General features: G+C 46.2%; 1 protein-coding gene across 3 annotated transcripts in view; it reads right to left on the bottom strand.

Annotated features, from left to right (window-relative positions):
- Positions 1-17,795, bottom strand: part of LOC308694782 (mitochondrial coenzyme A diphosphatase NUDT8-like) — a 78,382-nt gene extending 60,587 nt beyond the window's left edge. Inside the window, exons 1-3 of one of the 3 annotated variants that reach the window (XM_081372519.1) lie at positions 17,660-17,733; positions 10,927-13,125; positions 10,693-10,825 (exon numbers count right to left, since the gene is read on the bottom strand). In XM_081372519.1, the coding sequence (XP_081228645.1) occupies positions 10,693-10,713 (21 nt within the window). In that variant the 5' untranslated portion in view covers positions 10,714-10,825; positions 10,927-13,125; positions 17,660-17,733. Of the gene's footprint in view, positions 1-10,692; positions 10,826-10,926; positions 13,126-17,659 lie in introns of all 3 variants that reach the window. The other 2 variants (XM_081372518.1, XM_081372520.1) reach the window with 2 other exon arrangements.
- Between the last annotated feature and the right edge of the window lie 401 nt (positions 17,796-18,196).

Here is an 18,196-nt window from a genome sequence, read left to right as displayed (position 1 = left end):
TCAGTCTGCTGTGGTTGGTCTACTGTGCTCTGATTGGTCAGATGGCTCAGTCTGCTGTGATTGGTCTACTCTGCTCTGATTGGTCAGATGGCTCAGTCTGCTGTGATTGGTCTACTGTGCTCTGATTGGTCAGATGGCTCAGTCTGTCGTGATTGGTCTACTCTGCTCTGATTGGTCAGATGGCTCAGTCTGCTGTGATTGGTCTACTCTGCTCTGATTGGTCAGATGGCTCAGTCTGCTGTGATTGGTCTACTCTGCTCTGATTGGTCAGATGGCTCAGTCTGCTGTGATTGGTCTACTCTGCTCTGATTGGTCAGATGGCTCAGTCTGCTGTGGTTGGTCTACTCTGCTCTGATTGGTCAGATGGCTCAGTCTGCTGTGATTGGTCTACTGTGCTCTGATTGGTCAGATGGCTCAGTCTGCTGTGATTGGTCTACTCTGCTCTGATTGGTCAGATGGCTCAGTCTGTTGTGATTGGTCTACTCTGCTCTGATTGGTCAGATGGCTCAGTCTTTTGTGATTGGTCTACACTGCTCTGATTGGTCAGATGGCTCAGTCTGCTGTGATTGGTCTACTCTGCTCTGATTGGTCAGATGGCTCAGTCTGCTGTGATTGGTCTACTCTGCTCTGATTGGTCAGATGGCTCAGTCTGCTGTGGTTGGTCTACTCTGCTCTGATTGGTCAGATGGCTCAGTCTGCTGTGATTGGTCTACTCTGCTCTGATTGGTCAGATGGCTCAGTCTGCTGTGGTTGGTCTACTGTGCTCTGATTGGTCAGATGGCTCAGTCTGCTGTGATTGGTCTACTCTGCTCTGATTGGTCAGATGGCTCAGTCTGCTGTGATTGGTCTATTGTGCTCTGATTGGTCAGACGGCTCAGTCTGTTGTGATTGGTCTACTCTGCTCTGATTGGCCAGACAGCTCAGTCTGTTGTGATTGGTCTACTCTGCTCTGATTGGCCAGACAGCTCAGTCTGTTGTGATTGGTCTACTCTGCTCTGATTGGTCAGACAGCTCAGTCTGTTGTGATTGGTCTACTCTGCTCTGATTGGTCAGATGGCTCAGTCTGCTGTGATTGGTCTACTCTGCTCTGATTGGTCAGATGGCTCAGTCTGCTGTGGTTGGTCTACTGTGCTCTGATTGGTCAGATGGCTCAGTCTGCTGTGATTGGTCTACTCTGCTCTGATTGGTCAGATGGCTCAGTCTGCTGTGATTGGTCTACTGTGCTCTGATTGGTCAGATGGCTCAGTCTGTCGTGATTGGTCTACTCTGCTCTGATTGGTCAGATGGCTCAGTCTGCTGTGATTGGTCTACTCTGCTCTGATTGGTCAGATGGCTCAGTCTGCTGTGATTGGTCTACTCTGCTCTGATTGGTCAGATGGCTCAGTCTGCTGTGATTGGTCTACTCTGCTCTGATTGGTCAGATGGCTCAGTCTGCTGTGGTTGGTCTACTCTGCTCTGATTGGTCAGATGGCTCAGTCTGCTGTGATTGGTCTACTGTGCTCTGATTGGTCAGATGGCTCAGTCTGCTGTGATTGGTCTACTCTGCTCTGATTGGTCAGATGGCTCAGTCTGTTGTGATTGGTCTACTCTGCTCTGATTGGTCAGATGGCTCAGTCTTTTGTGATTGGTCTACACTGCTCTGATTGGTCAGATGGCTCAGTCTGGTCAGATGGCTCAGTCTGCTGTGATTGGTCTACTCTGCTCTGATTGGTCAGATGGCTCAGTCTGCTGTGATTGGTCTACTCTGCTCTGATTGGTCAGATGGCTCAGTCTGTTGTGATTGGTCTACTCTGCTCTGATTGGTCAGATGGCTCAGTCTGCTGTGATTGGTCTATTGTGCTCTGATTGGTCAGATGGCTCAGTCTGCTGTGGTTGGTCTACTCTGCTCTGATTGGTCAGATGGCTCAGTCTGCTGTGATTGGTCTACTCTTCTCTGATTGGTCAGATGGCTCAGTCTGCTGTGATTGGTCTACTGTGCTCTGATTGGTCAGATGGCTCAGTCTGCTGTGGTTGGTCTACTCTGCTCTGATTGGTCAGATGGCTCAGTCTGCTGTGATTGGTCTACTCTGCTCTGATTGGTCAGATGGCTCAGTCTGCTGTGATTGGTCTACACTGCTCTGATTGGTCAGATGGCTCAGTCTGCTGTGATTGGTCTACACTGCTCTGATTGGTCAGATGGCTCAGTCTGTTGTGGTTGGTCTACTCTGCTTTGATTGGTCAGATGGCTCAGTCTGCTGTGATTGGTCTAATGTGCTCTGATTGGTCAGATGGCTCAGTCTGTTGTGGTTGGTCTACTCTGCTCTGATTGGTCAGATGGCTCAGTCTGCTGTGATTGGTCTACTGTGCTCTGATTGGTCAGATGGCTCAGTCAGATGGCTCAGTCTGCTGTGATTGGTCTACACTGCTCTGATTGGTCAGATGGCTCAGTCTGCTGTGATTGGTCTACACTGCTCTGATTGGTCAGATGGCTCAGTCTGCTGTGATTGGTCTACTCTGCTCTGATTGGTCAGATGGCTCAGTCTGCTGTGATTGGTCTACTGTGCTCTGATTGGTCAGATGGCCCAGTCTGCTGTGATTGGTCTACACTGCTCTGATTGGTCAGATGGCTCAGTCTGCTGTGATTGGTCTACACTGCTCTGATTGGTCAGATGGCTCAGTCTGCTGTGATTGGTCTACTCTGCTCTGATTGGTCAGATGGCTCAGTCTGCTGTGATTGGTCTACTCTGCTCTGATTGGTCAGATGGCTCAGTCTGTTGTGATTGGTCTACTCTGCTCTGATTGGTCAGATGGCTCAGTCTGCTGTGATTGGTCTATTGTGCTCTGATTGGTCAGATGGCTCAGTCTGCTGTGGTTGGTCTACTCTGCTCTGATTGGTCAGATGGCTCAGTCTGCTGTGATTGGTCTACTCTTCTCTGATTGGTCAGATGGCTCAGTCTGCTGTGATTGGTCTACTGTGCTCTGATTGGTCAGATGGCTCAGTCTGCTGTGGTTGGTCTACTCTGCTCTGATTGGTCAGATGGCTCAGTCTGCTGTGATTGGTCTACTCTGCTCTGATTGGTCAGATGGCTCAGTCTGCTGTGATTGGTCTACACTGCTCTGATTGGTCAGATGGCTCAGTCTGCTGTGATTGGTCTACACTGCTCTGATTGGTCAGATGGCTCAGTCTGTTGTGGTTGGTCTACTCTGCTTTGATTGGTCAGATGGCTCAGTCTGCTGTGATTGGTCTAATGTGCTCTGATTGGTCAGATGGCTCAGTCTGTTGTGGTTGGTCTACTCTGCTCTGATTGGTCAGATGGCTCAGTCTGCTGTGATTGGTCTACTGTGCTCTGATTGGTCAGATGGCTCAGTCTGATGTGGTTGGTCTACTCTGCTCTGATTGGTCAGATGGCTCAGTCTGCTGTGATTGGTCTACACTGCTCTGATTGGTCAGATGGCTCAGTCTGCTGTGGTTGGTCTACTCTGCTCTGATTGGTCAGATGGCTCAGTCTGCTGTGATTGGTCTACTGTGCTCTGATTGGTCAGATGGCTCAGTCTGCTGTGATTGGTCTATTGTGCTCTGATTGGTCAGATGGCTCAGTCTGCTGTGGTTGGTCTACTCTGCTCTGATTGGTCAGATGGCTCAGTCTGCTGTGATTGGTCTACTCTTCTCTGATTGGTCAGATGGCTCAGTCTGCTGTGATTGGTCTACTGTGCTCTGATTGGTCGGATGGCTCAGTCTGCTGTGATTGGTCTACACTGCTCTGATTGGTCGGATGGCTCAGTCTGCTGTGATTGGTCTACACTGCTCTGATTGGTCAGATGGCTCAGTCTGCTGTAATTGGTTTACACTGCTCTGATTGGTCAGATGGCTCAGTCTGCTGGGATTGGTCTACACTGCTCTGATTGGTCAGATGGCTCAGTATGCTGTGATTGGTCTACTCTGCTCTGATTGGTCAGATGGCTCAGTCTGCTGTGGTTGGTCTACTCTGCTCTGATTGGTCAGATGGCTCAGTCTGTTGTGATTGGTCTACTCTGCTCTGATTGGTCAGATGGCTCAGTCTGCTGTGATTGGTCTATTGTGCTCTGATTGGTCAGATGGCTCAGTCTGCTGTGGTTGGTCTACTCTGCTCTGATTGGTCAGATGGCTCAGTCTGCTGTGATTGGTCTACTCTTCTCTGATTGGTCAGATGGCTCAGTCTGCTGTGATTGGTCTACTGTGCTCTGATTGGTCAGATGGCTCAGTCTGCTGTGGTTGGTCTACTCTGCTCTGATTGGTCAGATGGCTCAGTCTGCTGTGATTGGTCTACTCTGCTCTGATTGGTCAGATGGCTCAGTCTGCTGTGATTGGTCTACACTGCTCTGATTGGTCAGATGGCTCAGTCTGCTGTGATTGGTCTACACTGCTCTGATTGGTCAGATGGCTCAGTCTGTTGTGGTTGGTCTACTCTGCTCTGATTGGTCAGATGGCTCAGTCTGCTGTGATTGGTCTACTGTGCTCTGATGGGTCAGATGGCTCAGTCTGTTGTGGTTGGTCTACTCTGCTCTGATTGGTCAGATGGCTCAGTCTGCTGTGGTTGGTCTACTCTGCTCTGATTGGTCAGATGGCTCAGTCTGTTGTGATTGGTCTACTCTGCTCTGATTGGTCAGATGGCTCAGTCTGCTGTGGTTGGTCTACTCTGCTCTGATTGGTCAGATGGCTCAGTCTGCTGTGGTTGGTCTACTCTGCTCTGATTGGTCAGATGGCTCAGTCTGCTGTGATTGGTCTACTGTGCTCTGATTGGTCAGATGGCTCAGTCTGCTGTGATTGGTCTACTCTGCTCTGATTGGTCAGATGGCTCAGTCTGCTGTGATTGGTCTACTCTGCTCTGATTGGTCAGATGGCTCAGTCTGCTGTGATTGGTCTACTCTGCTCTGATTGGTCAGATGGCTCAGTCTGCTGTGATTGGTCTACTCTGCTCTGATTGGTCAGATGGCTCAGTCTGCTGTGATTGGTCTACTCTGCTCTGATTGGTCAGATGGCTCAGTCTGCTGTGATTGGTCTACTCTGCTCTGATTGGTCAGATGGCTCAGTCTGCTGTGATTGGTCTACTCTGCTCTGATTGGTCAGATGGCTCAGTCTGCTGTGATTGGTCTACTCTGCTCTGATTGGTCAGATGGCTCAGTCTGCTGTGGTTGGTCTACTCTGCTCTGATTGGTCAGATGGCTCAGTCTGCTGTGGTTGGTCTACTCTGCTCTGATTGGTCAGATGGCTCAGTCTGTTGTGATTGGTCTACTCTGCTCTGATTGGTCAGATGGCTCAGTCTGCTGTGATTGGTCTACTCTGCTCTGATTGGTCAGATGGCTCAGTCTGCTGTGATTGGTCTACTCTGCTCTGATTGGTCAGATGGCTCAGTCTGCTGTGATTGGTCTACTCTGCTCTGATTGGTCAGATGGCTCAGTCTGCTGTGATTGGTCTACTCTGCTCTGATTGGTCAGATGGCTCAGTCTGCTGTGGTTGGTCTACTGTGCTCTGATTGGTCAGATGGCTCAGTCTGCTGTGATTGGTCTACTGTGCTCTGATTGGTCAGATGGCTCAGTCTGCTGTGATTGGTCTACTCTGCTCTGATTGGTCAGTTGTACACATTCAAAATTTTGGCTAAGTCGACCCAATCTGCCAGACTTGCCGACTGCAGCTTTAACAAAATGAAAGGAATTTTTCGCTGAGTTTCGGTTCATTGTGGCGGGGTCCAAAGTTCACCGAAAGGAAACAGACGGCAGGAAACGGCATCCTGCTTGTTTTCTGTACTTTAAACAAGCTTTACAGTTTTGAATAATGTCTTGCTTTATCCGTATGACCATAAACTATGGAGGAACAGGTTTCTATTTAACGTCATTGCACATGCGCAGTCCTTTCGGTTTTCAATCCGATCGAGTGTTTACATGTTCTCTCGATCGGATTACAAAAGGGATAAACCACCCCTTTCAATCCGATCGAAATTTCATTCGGATCGAGCTCAATCGGATCGATTGAGGTGTTTACATGAAGGTTTTTTAGTCCGATTGAGCCGTCAATCCGACTAGAAGTGTCCATGTAAACGCAGCTAGTGATAACGTGAGTGAGCCAGTTAGCAGGAGACCTACACAATATAAAACACAGAACTACATGCAGTATTTTGATTATTAACATGCCTAAGACTTCTGCACAGTACTGTACATCAATAATTAATCACACTTACAGGTTGTGATTCTGAGGAGCAATTTAGTCCGAAGCACCTTTACGAGTCGTTTGTATTTAAAATCCTTCTGCTTTCCAGTCTACGTCACTAGAAGATGCCCAATGCCTTTGAACGACTGGACCAGCCCTTACATGTGGCTTTACTCACGACTGCCTTTCAAATCTTGGAGTTGAACGGAGGATATGCAAAACACACTCTCTTGAAAGATGGGTCAGTATCCAGTATATCTGGAGTCGACTCTTTCTTTTGGGAGACAATAACTTTATTTATCGTGCACTATCGACTTTACAACTTTGCAGAACTTTTACACAAACAGCTTTATTACACATGGCATGAAAGGGAATATTCGAAAAACCCTATTTCAAACATGAGTATGCTGTGTGAACTGAACACTATAACATCTATCCATTTCCATCTCGTTACATCAGTATCGTCAGTACGAGCTCAGGGATTAAATCAGACTTTTTTCTTCTGGGCTACAACACTCTAGATATAGCAGCTAACAGACTCATAAAGGAAGTTTTTGTAAGTCAGTATGTTTCTGAGACAATAATTACACAATTTTGATTATGTAAACCAACAACATACTTCAATTGAATCAATTAATAAAAATAAATAAAAAATGTGAAGAAAACAAACTCCACGCAGTGATTGACAGGGTGGGAGGGGGCGGGGGCACGACTGGCTCAGGATGCACATTGAATCTTGCTACATTCATTGCGGGACACTTAATGAAAATGCAATCGCAAGTGTCTTAACTATGAGTGTAAATGCAATTAAGAAAAATAACATTAAAATTATCATTTTGCTACAGTTTTTGCTTGAACATGTTACACATTACACAAACTAGTGTATGTTAGTGAATTTTCATTTTGCACTAAACGTTACACAAATGTAATGGAAAATGTCAATTTAAATACAGAAATGCATTGCCATTTTACATATTGCACTGTCAGTTTGCACATTACATTTCAAATTGAATATTGCTACCCATGTGCTTCTATACAAAACAAGCTAAATTATTAATTACTTTATTGCTGTTTTATGCATTAGTAAATTAAAGGGTTCCTACTGTGCTCTTTTAAGCCTTGATTTATTTTTGGGGTGTACTAGAATGTTTTCATGCTTGATTGTTAAAAAAAACGCATTATTTTTGACATATTCTATATTATTACAGCTCCTCTCTCCCCAGTCTGGTTCCGAAACATATAATGTGCTGTGATTGGTCAGCTGGCCCAATGTGTTGTGATTGGCAGCGCTTAGCGTGTGTTCGGGAAATGTCCCGGCCCTTCATAATCGTGAGTTCTGCTCTAGTGTAAATAAAGGATGGCGGCAATTTCAAACCAATTCAAGCCCGATTCAGACCCTGACAGTGTTGTTGTTAACAAACAGAAGGATCATCCAGAACGGATTTCATGCTTGGACTTTGCAAGCACGGACTTCACAGGACGATTCAGAGTGGTATGTTTTTCTTTTACATTATAAGTACAATGTTATCCACCATTTAATAATGATATTTTTCAGAAAACTATGGTTATACAAACAGTAATCGCTCTTGTTGTGATTCAACAAGACAAGTTGTGATCCCGACAGATTGTCCCGACAAAGTGGGAAGCATTGTACTCATCTTAGGTTCTGGAAGCTGTTTTCCATAAAATGTGCAGAGCACAGATAAATGTTGGGATTATAATGTTCATGAACAGTATTTTAAATAAATTTTACTCATTCTAAGTCTGTCAGCTTTAGGAATGTCAAACAAATGAGTTAAAGGAATAGTTCACTTAAAAATGAAAATGTGGTCATAGTTTGCTCACCCTCCCTGTATGAATTTCTTCGTTCTGCTGAACACAAAAGAAGAGTGTAGGTAACCAGACAGCTAATGGACCACATTGACTAAACAACTTGAAGGTGAATAAATGATGACAGAATTTTAATTTTTAAGTGAACTATTCCTTTTTATAACGAATTTTAACAGCGTCTCTTTGACACAGCAGCAGCTTATCCAGGGCTCGTCAGCTTTTCCACGTATTCAGTGGGCTGGGATTATTCAAATGAGTAACATTGTGACTTCATAAAGCTGAGAAAAATTGTGTTGCAGTCCAAACGAGCTGTTCGTTGTAGTTCTTGGAAAGTGGATTCTGTTAAATAAAATAACTCCCTTTGGAGTGGATTTGAGTCACTGAAGGATGGGTCGCTCTCAGGAGCTCAGTGAACTTAAGCGTAGTACCGTAATTGGTTGCCACCTGTGCAATAAGTCCAGTCTGAAATGTCCTCATTGCTAAATACTCCACGGTCAACTGCTAGTGGATTTTTTTGACGGGGCGCCCCCAGGTGGTTAAACTGGGAAACTACACCTCCTCTACACTCATCAAAAAGTGCTGAGGACTCTCTATACAGGAGCTGTGTAGAGTCTACTTACTGGAAGTATTATTTTCTGGTTTGGAAATACAATGGACCAAGATCAGAAAGCGTTGTCCAGAGTGGTAAGGTCAGCACAGAAAGCCATCAGGACTTCCTGGCATCAAAAACATTTACCTTCAGGGATGCAGGACAAGAGCCAAAAGAGTTATTAAAGACGTTCATCCTGCTGGACATAACTTATTGCCGTTGCTCCCATTAGGGAAGCGTTACCGGATCCTGAGAACTAATACAGAGAGACTGAGGAGTTTTTACCGTCAGGCAATCCGGCTATAAATGAGGACACTATTTCTGCATTGTGGGACGAGGAACTAGGGGAAAACTATTTCACTACATTGCATCGTATGTGACATAATAAAGAACCTTGAACCTATTATAACAAACTGGAAGCGATTGGGAGCAACAGCAACTCAGCCAGGAAGTGGTAGGCCATGTACAAATCACAGTCAGCGGATGCTGAGGCGCACAGTGCGCAGAAGTCGCCAACTTTTCTGAGTCAATAGCTACAGACTTACAAACTTCATGTGGCCTTCAGATTAGCTCAAGAACAGTGCGTAGAGACCCTCATGGAAGTGGGTTTCAATGGCCGAGCCGCTGCATCCAAGCCTTACAGTACATCATCAAGTGCAATGCAAATCTTCGGATGCAGTGGCCAGTCCAGTTCCTCCACACCAAACTCCTCATCCATATCTTTATGGTCCTGCTTTGTGCACTGGTGCGCAGTCATGTTGGAACAGGAACATCCCCAAACTCTTCCCACAATGTTGGGAGCATTTGGAGAATTGTCCAAAAATGTATTGGTTCCTTTCACTGGAGCTAAGGGGCCAAGCCCAACGCCTGAAAACAACCCCACACCATAACCCCCCTCCACCAAACTTTACACTCGGCACAATGCAGTCAGGCAAGCACCGTTCTCCTGGCAACCGCCAAACCAAGACTCGTCCATCACTGCCCGACAGAGAAGTGTCATTCGTCACTCCAGAGAACACGTCTCCACTGCTCTAGAGTCCAGTGGTGGCGCGCTTTACACCACTGCATCCCACTCTTCTGGGAAGGCTTTCCACAAGGCTTAGTGTGTTTATGGGAATTTTTACTGGGAAGAATTAGAGACTGAGAGCCAGAGCTTCTCGTCCAACATCAATGCATGACCTCACAAATGCGCTTCTAGAAGAATGGTAAAAAATTCTCTAAACCTTGTGGAAAGCCTTCCCAGAAGAGCAATGTTCATGTGCATGTAAAGGCAGACATCCCAAAACCTTTGGCAATATAGTGCATATTCAATCAGACCACAGGGTGGCAGGCCAAACTTGTGCTGTATTCACATATCTGAACAAAGCATGTTTCTAGCCCAATACCTTATACATTCAAAGCATCCCTATTGTGCTTTTTCAGATATGACCTTTCATGTAGTGTGTAATATAGCAGTTTGTGAATGTTATTGTCTCCTAAAAGAAAGAATAGATTATGGACTGCTTGAAACAAGTCGTCAGTATTTCCAGTCTCACTTCCTGCACAAAGATATGTAGATTTTTAACACATTTGCATACTAGCAGCCACCATTGGCTGAGCGGTGTCTCTTAGCCCCGCCCTCAAACACTGTAGTTTACCTGAGACAGGAAGAGTTTGGTTCGTGTTGTTCATGTCGGGGAGACGCTGTTTTCTGCAAATCCTGCAAAAATTCTGCAAATTTCAAAGCAAATCCACTGATGAGATCGATACGGTAAAACCCACGCCATCGTTACCGTTCGTATCAGTGTATCAAGTGATGAGATTGAGATATGATAATGAGCGTTTGGTTTCTGACCAATCCCAGCAGACTGGGCCATCTGACCTATTAGAGCAGAGCAGTTCTCGGGAAGGAGGGGTTTAGAGAGACTGAATCTGAGAAAAAAAAACGTTTCAGACACTGTGAGGAAAGAGCTGATGCTGCAGTGGATATTATGAGAAAATTACAGTGATTTTTGATCTTGGATGCATGTAAATCTATTGTAGGAGACTCCAAAACAACATTAGGAATCTTTACATTAGCATAATAGGGTCCTATCTAACCTTATACTGAACAGCACATTTATGAACTCACCATATCCCGCAGAGGCTTCATCACACCCCACACTTTATCTTCTGTGACGTGGATCCCCAGCTCCTCGCCAGCTTCTCTGAGAGCCGTCTCTACCACAGATCTGTCCGAAGGGTCTTTCTTTCCCCCTGCAAAACTGACACAACAGGGATGAGGAGGACATTCAGCAGAGGGTCGACACGTGAGCCACATTATACAGCTTTCAGCATTAGAAACGAGCTTTCGGTGACCTTTTACCTGACATCCCCTTTGTGCCGCCCCTTCAGCTGGGCCGATCTGAGGGTGAACAGTAGTGCGGGATCCCCGCTCACAGCACACAGACACACCAGCACTGCTGCCCAGCTCTTCCCCTGCCGCTCGTACAATGCAGCGCTGTCCTGCAGCGAGCGCCGGCAGCGGGCCTCGTTCCCCGCAGACAGACACCGGCCCGTAACACCGCTAGCCTCGCTCCCCGCGGACAGACACCGGCCCGTAACACCGCTAGCCTCGCTCCCCGCGGACAGACACCGGCCCGTAACACCGCTAGCCTCGTTCCCCGCGGACAGACACCGGCCCGTAACACCGCCAGCCTCGCTCCCCGCGGACAGACACCGGCCCGTAACACCGCTAGCCTCGCTCCCCGCGGACAGACACCGGCCCGTAACACCGCCAGCCTCGTTCCCCGCGGACAGACACCGGCCCGTAACACCGCCAGCCTCGCTCCCCGCGGACAGACACCGGCCCGTAACACCGCTAGCCTCGCTCCCCGCGGACAGACACCGGCCCGTAACACCGCTAGCCTCGCTCCCCGCGGACAGACACCGGCCCGTAACACCGCTAGCCTCGCTCCCCGCGGACAGACACCGGCCCGTAACACCGCTAGCCTCGCTCCCCGCGGACAGACACCGGCCCGTAACACCGCTAGCCTCGCTCCCCGCGGACAGACACCGGCCCGTAACACCGCCAGCCTCGCTCCCCGCGGACAGACACCGGCCCGTAACACCGCCAGCCTCGCTCCCCGCGGACAGACACCGGCCCGTAACACCGCTAGCCTCGCTCCCCGCGGACAGACACCGGCCCGTAACACCGCTAGCCTCGTTCCCCGCGGACAGACACCGGCCCGTAACACCGCCAGCCTCGCTCCCCGCGGACAGACACCGGCCCGTAACACCGCCAGCCTCGTTCCCCGCGGACAGACACCGGCCCGTAACACCGCCAGCCTCGCTCCCCGCGGACAGACACCGGCCCGTAACACCGCTAGCCTCGCTCCCCGCGGACAGACACCGGCCCGTAACACCGCTAGCCTCGCTCCCCGCGGACAGACACCGGCCCGTAACACCGCTAGCCTCGTTCCCCGCGGACAGACACCGGCCCGTAACACCGCCAGCCTCGCTCCCCGCGGACAGACACCGGCCCGTAACACCGCCAGCCTCGCTCCCCGCGGACAGACACCGGCCCGTAACACCGCTAGCCTCGCTCCCCGCGGACAGACACCGGCCCGTAACACCGCTAGCCTCGTTCCCCGCGGACAGACACCGGCCCGTAACACCGCCAGCCTCGCTCCCCGCGGACAGACACCGGCCCGTAACACCGCCAGCCTCGCTCCCCGCGGACAGACACCGGCCCGTAACACCGCTAGCCTCGCTCCCCGCGGACAGACACCGGCCCGTAACACCGCTAGCCTCGTTCCCCGCGGACAGACACCGGCCCGTAACACCGCCAGCCTCGCTCCCCGCGGACAGACACCGGCCCGTAACACCGCTAGCCTCGCTCCCCGCGGACAGACACCGGCCCGTAACACCGCTAGCCTCGTTCCCCGCGAACAGACACCGGCCCGTAACACCGCCAGCCTCGCTCCCCGCGGACAGACACCGGCCCGTAACACCGCTAGCCTCGCTCCCCGCGGACAGACACCGGCCCGTAACACTGCGCTGCTGGCCGTCTCTGTGCAGCCCGCGGGTCTGACCCGTTCGCACTGCAGGGCGGCCCGAGGGTTTAAAACGCCTCGTCCACAGGCCTGAGCCAATGTCGGCCGACCCCCGGGAGCTGCCTGTGCTGTGTGTGCTGCATGCTGGTCTTTTAATATGGCATTTCTCCAGTTTGCTGTAGGTCAGAAGGCACTTGCTCCGGTTAGTGGAGCACTGGGATGGAGATCCATTCAGAGAGGCGTGTAAACACAGGACAAGAGTCTGTGGTGTGTGTACCCCGTTAATCCTGCTAAAGTCCCTGTGCGGTTACAGAACATGAGAGCTGATGCACATACGTGGACACACGTGTTCGGAAGAGTCCAGGACGACAGAGAATCCTCTAGAAATGGAGCAGCGGGAGTGTTTTTCCCGCAGGACATGAGAAGCGCGGACGTGTTCATGTTGGACACGAGCATCTCCGAGCATCAACTGCAGTCTGGGAAACCTCAGCTGATTTATACAAGTCTTCATGTGTGGGCTCCTGAACATCCTGTGATAACACAACATTAAAGGGATAGTTCATCCAAAAATGAAGATTAGCCCATGATTTACTCACCCTAAAGCCATCCAAGGTGTATATGACACACTTTTTTCCAGACGAATAAAACCGGAGTTATATTAAAACAAATGTCCTGCCTCTTCCAAGCTTTATAATGGCAGTGAATGGCCATTTCTGTTTTGAAGTCCATAAAAGTGCATTCATCCATTATAAAAGTAATCCATACGGCTCCAGGGAGTTAATAAAGGCCTTCTGAAGTGAGGCCATGCGCTTGTGTAAGGAAAATACCCATATTTAAAACTTCATAAACTATAAATACTGGCTTCCAACAGACGACCGTACGCATTGATTTACGGTGGAAGACTGACCCCTGACCCGACGCACAGCGCAATGACGATCGTGGAAACTGGTCAAAACAACACTGGTCGTAAATTAGAAATTTTGAAGAGAAATGTTGGAGGATATCTATAATAGAAGAGGAGCTTCAGTTTGTTGCACAGACCTATTTAAACCACGAGATGCATCTAAGCTTACGATACTCCTACATCATACATGTGTCACAGGTTACTCTTGTGAGTCGACTTGCGTAGTATGCGTACGGTCGTCTGGATAGTTATTTTAGATTATAAAGTTAAATATGGGTATTTGTCTTACACAAACGTATGGCTTCTCTTCAGAAGGCCTTTATTAACCCCCCGGAGCAGTGTGGAGTATTATTATAATGGATAGATGCACTGTTTTGGGCTTCAAATTTTCATTTGCCATTCACTCCTATTATAAAGTCTGGATTAGCCAGGACATTATTTAATGTAACTCCGATTGTATTCGTCTTAAAGAAGAATGTCATGTATACCTAGGATTGCTTGAGGGTGAGTTTGCCAAATGCATAAATGCAAATCATGAGGTAATTTTCATTTTAGGGTGAACTATCCCTTTCACAACAGAGCAGATTCCTCTGGTTTTATCTGAAGCCTAAACGGTGGAGGCCCGGGCCCGTACCATGAAGCTAGCTTAAAGGTGACATAGCATGTCCATTTTCACGAGATGTGATATAAATCTATGGTGTCCCCAGAATGTGTCTGTGACATTGCAGCTCTAAATCCCCACATTTAAAACACATTTAAACAGCAAAAACATAAGAGTTGTCATCAAAAGGGGACTATTAAAGGAGAACTCCGGTCAATTTTAACATTGAGCTAATTTTTTTGTACATTTGGAGTGCTGTCAATACAGAGAACAACGACAAAAATCGGTGTTGCCTACACCGAGTTATTCTATTTTTAAAATGTGCACCCTGTTGACTTTAATAGGGCAGTATTTAAACCTGCTTTTAGCCTCTTAACATCCTTGATGTGTCATTACAAGTGCACAGAAAATGTGAGTGATTCCTTCTGAGTGAACACGAGTGGATCTGACTGCAGTAGATGTGAAAGATATGTATAAAAATTATGTTATTTAAGCCAGCGCAAATACCTGTGTTTACATCCTGTTTTCGGTTGAAGTCCAAAGTAGTCGATTGTCGAGTTCACGCGCATTGGTTTAGTTACCTATGATCACGCGCGTGAACTCGACAATTGACTACTTTGGACTTCAACCGAAAAACAGGATGTAAACACAGGTATTTGCGCTGGCTTAAATAACATCATTTTTATACATTTCTTTTACATCTACTGCAGTCAGATTCACTCGTGTTCACTCTGAAGGAATCACTCACATGACCTGTGCACTTGTAATGACACATCAAGGATGTTAAGAGGCTAAAAGCAGGTTTAAATACTGCCCTATTGAAGTCATGTAACGGAAAGCAGATGATCAGGTCTGCCTTTGTGTTGATTAATCAAATCTAATCAACAAACAAAAGGTACTGATTAACCCCTCAAAACAAAACAACAGTGTTAGCAGATGCTCGGTCAGGTCCCCTGAGTTAATCTCATCAACTCAAGAAGATATTCACCCTGAAAAGGAAGGACAAAGTTCGCCACGCGGTTCCACGTGTGCACGACTCTGCATACACACACACAAAACACAGACTCCTTATCATGCCCGACCACTTGTGGTCAAAATTACCTTTTTAAAATGTTTAAAATGTAATTCTTGCTGTGCTTATGATCCTTATACCCGAAATACGATATCTATAAGCTTTATTGATATGTAATCAGTTTAATATGCATGTAATCACGAGAAATCCTGTTTCTTTGTGTTGTTGACTAACAGAATTGTCATTCGCGGTATTGTTTTGTTCAGAAGAACACAACGGTGTTGAATATTTAGCACAGAATATTAGAGGATGCATTATTTGATTAATACCAGTTTTATAAATGTTTATGAACGAAGTTTATTCCGCCAGCATTAGTTAGAAGAGGCGTGTACCTTTCCAAATGAAAGGACATGACCACAATACGTCCTCCCAGGCGTTTGGTTCACGCACGCAAGGGGGCGTGACTTGAGCTCCTTCAAAACACAGCGGGCTCTCTCACCTCTCTCTCTCTCTCCTCGCTCTCATCCTTCCTCCTCTTCTACCGGCGCGACGCTTCCCCGAGGAACATCCCGGAAGGCCTCGGACAAACACATGTTCGAGTCGTAGCAGCCGTTCCTTTGCAACTAAGTTATATTTGCCTCTTCCTTCACGGAAGATGAAGACGAACTTTCTCGGTAACGTTACATTTCAGTGAGCCTTTTCAAGCTTCCCGCGACACCGGAAGACGCAGTCGAAACAGGACCTCGTCCGCGCTTTCAGCATCAACCAAACAGAGAACAGACGTGCAAGTATATTTATCTGATGAAAGCTGCTTTTCTGGGGTCCGTCGTTTAGGTTTCTGTATGTAACAATTACTAGCTTTTCCCTTCTCTCTATTTCTCTCTTTCTTTCTTTCATTTCATTTTATTCTTATCACGTATGTTATTATTGTTTAAATGTTTGTTTGTGTTTATTGTTTGCATTTTTACGTACGTTTCTATTCGTAGCTCATATAATCTTTAGTCACATTTATTAAAATCCATTTATACTTTTCACTGTCTCTGTGTTTGAAAACCCACCATTCTAAAGTCAATGAAACAAAAGATCCAGCTACAAGCTCGATATTAGACTACATTCAGTAGTTTTAATTAATAAACTCATAAAGTTTACTGTTCGTGGCCAGAACCTAAACTTTCTTGGAGTTTGTAAAGAGATAACCCTTCTTAACTGTGATAATCTCACCTTTACTCGCTGGACGAATAACGATTAGATCAGTTACAGAACCAGTTAATCTCTATAATTGATAAAATAAATGTACATGCGACTTATGAATTATGACCATGAGTCATAATTATTAATATTTCCAAAATTCCCTATATTCTTGAGCTAATTCAAATTTACCCAAAGTCGTATTCGCTATAGTCAACAGGGTGCACATTTTAAAAATAGAATAACTCGGTGTAGGCAACACCGATTTTTGTCGTTGTTCTCTGTATTGACAGCACTCCAAATGTACAAAAAAATTAGCTCAATGTTAAAATTGACCGGAGTTCTCCTTTAAAAGAAAACACCCATCTATATTAATGCGAGTGAAACTAGTTCATTTGTAAATGAAATACCCTTCTGTAGTTCAACAGTGTGTTTTGGGTCTTTGGGTTTATTTGAGAACGTCAATAATCTTCTGCAACAATATCTGTATTTAATGTCTATACACCATTTAGTTAGAGTTCAGAAAAAGTAGAAGGTGACAGTAAGTTTGATGTTTGATTGGCTTTACACATATCTATGTGAAGTCAACTAATAAATGACACAAGAGTCTTGATCTTTCTGACTGAATAAACTGAATAAGTGACCGTGGTCCGTGACTCATGCCATATACCAGTAATACCAGTAATAAAAGGGATAACAGTAATTAACAGGGATAACAGTAAATAACAGGGATAACAGGGATATGTCCTCACAGTAGCTGATGTGAGGCGTTAAGCTTAAATCATGGACTCTAGTCATTCATGGTCATTATTCATTATTAGTGTGTCTGAACCGATGAAGAGCCACAAATGAGCCGGTTCATCTTCATCGAGCTGTGTAGAGCCAGAACTAACCCATCAGATGCACAGTTAATCACTGGAGCACTAATGCTGGTGAGGAGAGACAGCTCAATACTGTGCCTCAGGTGTTTAAGAGTTATTCACCATTCTGCATTATTATTAGACTAAAACTCTTTAAAAACCCTAACTGAGACCTTGAGGCATGTGATCCAAATACTATTATTAGACTAAAACTCTTTAAAAACCCTAACTGAGACCTTGAGGCATGTGATCCAAATACTTCAAAATGATTTATGTATTGGCACAGATTAACACCCTTTATGATAAGGCGTTAGTTGAGAACATAAAGAGGGAAAACACCACTAAGTTAAGCCAGTTCTCAGAGAAGTGTTGAACAATAATCAGTCATTTATATGCGTTTAGATATACGTGGGAACTGAATCATTATAATCCACAGCGATATAACCAAACATCTGTTTTAACTGGAATAAATGATAATAAAACACATTTAAAAACTCACCTCAAAATAACCCTAAATCAGTACTAGGACGCTGAACCGATGTTGTGACAGAGACAACTTCTTCTTCGGTGTGTGTTTAACATGTCGCTGAACAGGCGCATTTCGCCACCTGGTGGACACACACACACACACACACACACACACACACACACACGCAGCGAATAAACAAACACATTCATTAATTATATTACGGTAAATTATTCAAAAGAGCATGTTTGTGATGTTTGACCATAGTGTTTGACTCACAGCAAACGTTCACATAAAGCAAGACTTGTGTAGCCTAGCCTAAGGCTAAAGCTTACATGACGAAAATAACATTATATTTATAAGTAAAATCCGTTCTTTATTTTACTGTGATTTAAACATATTTAAATCGGGGTTTTTAAATACAAATCTATTTATTTAGCTTTTTTTATTTACATTTTTTTATGTATTCATATGTTTTATTTGTAATTACTGTTCGCTTTTAGCGTGTTTAAAGTGTGTAGTTCAGTGTTTCCTGTTTCCTGTCACGGACCCTCTGGAGATGCTCAGTCA

Source organism: Scardinius erythrophthalmus, assembly GCF_964197995.2.
Source record: "Scardinius erythrophthalmus genome assembly, chromosome: 1".
NCBI classification, from domain to species: domain Eukaryota; kingdom Metazoa; phylum Chordata; class Actinopteri; order Cypriniformes; family Leuciscidae; genus Scardinius; species Scardinius erythrophthalmus.
The sequence above is the reverse complement of the archived record's forward strand: the minus strand, read 5'-3'. Positions and strand labels throughout refer to the sequence as shown.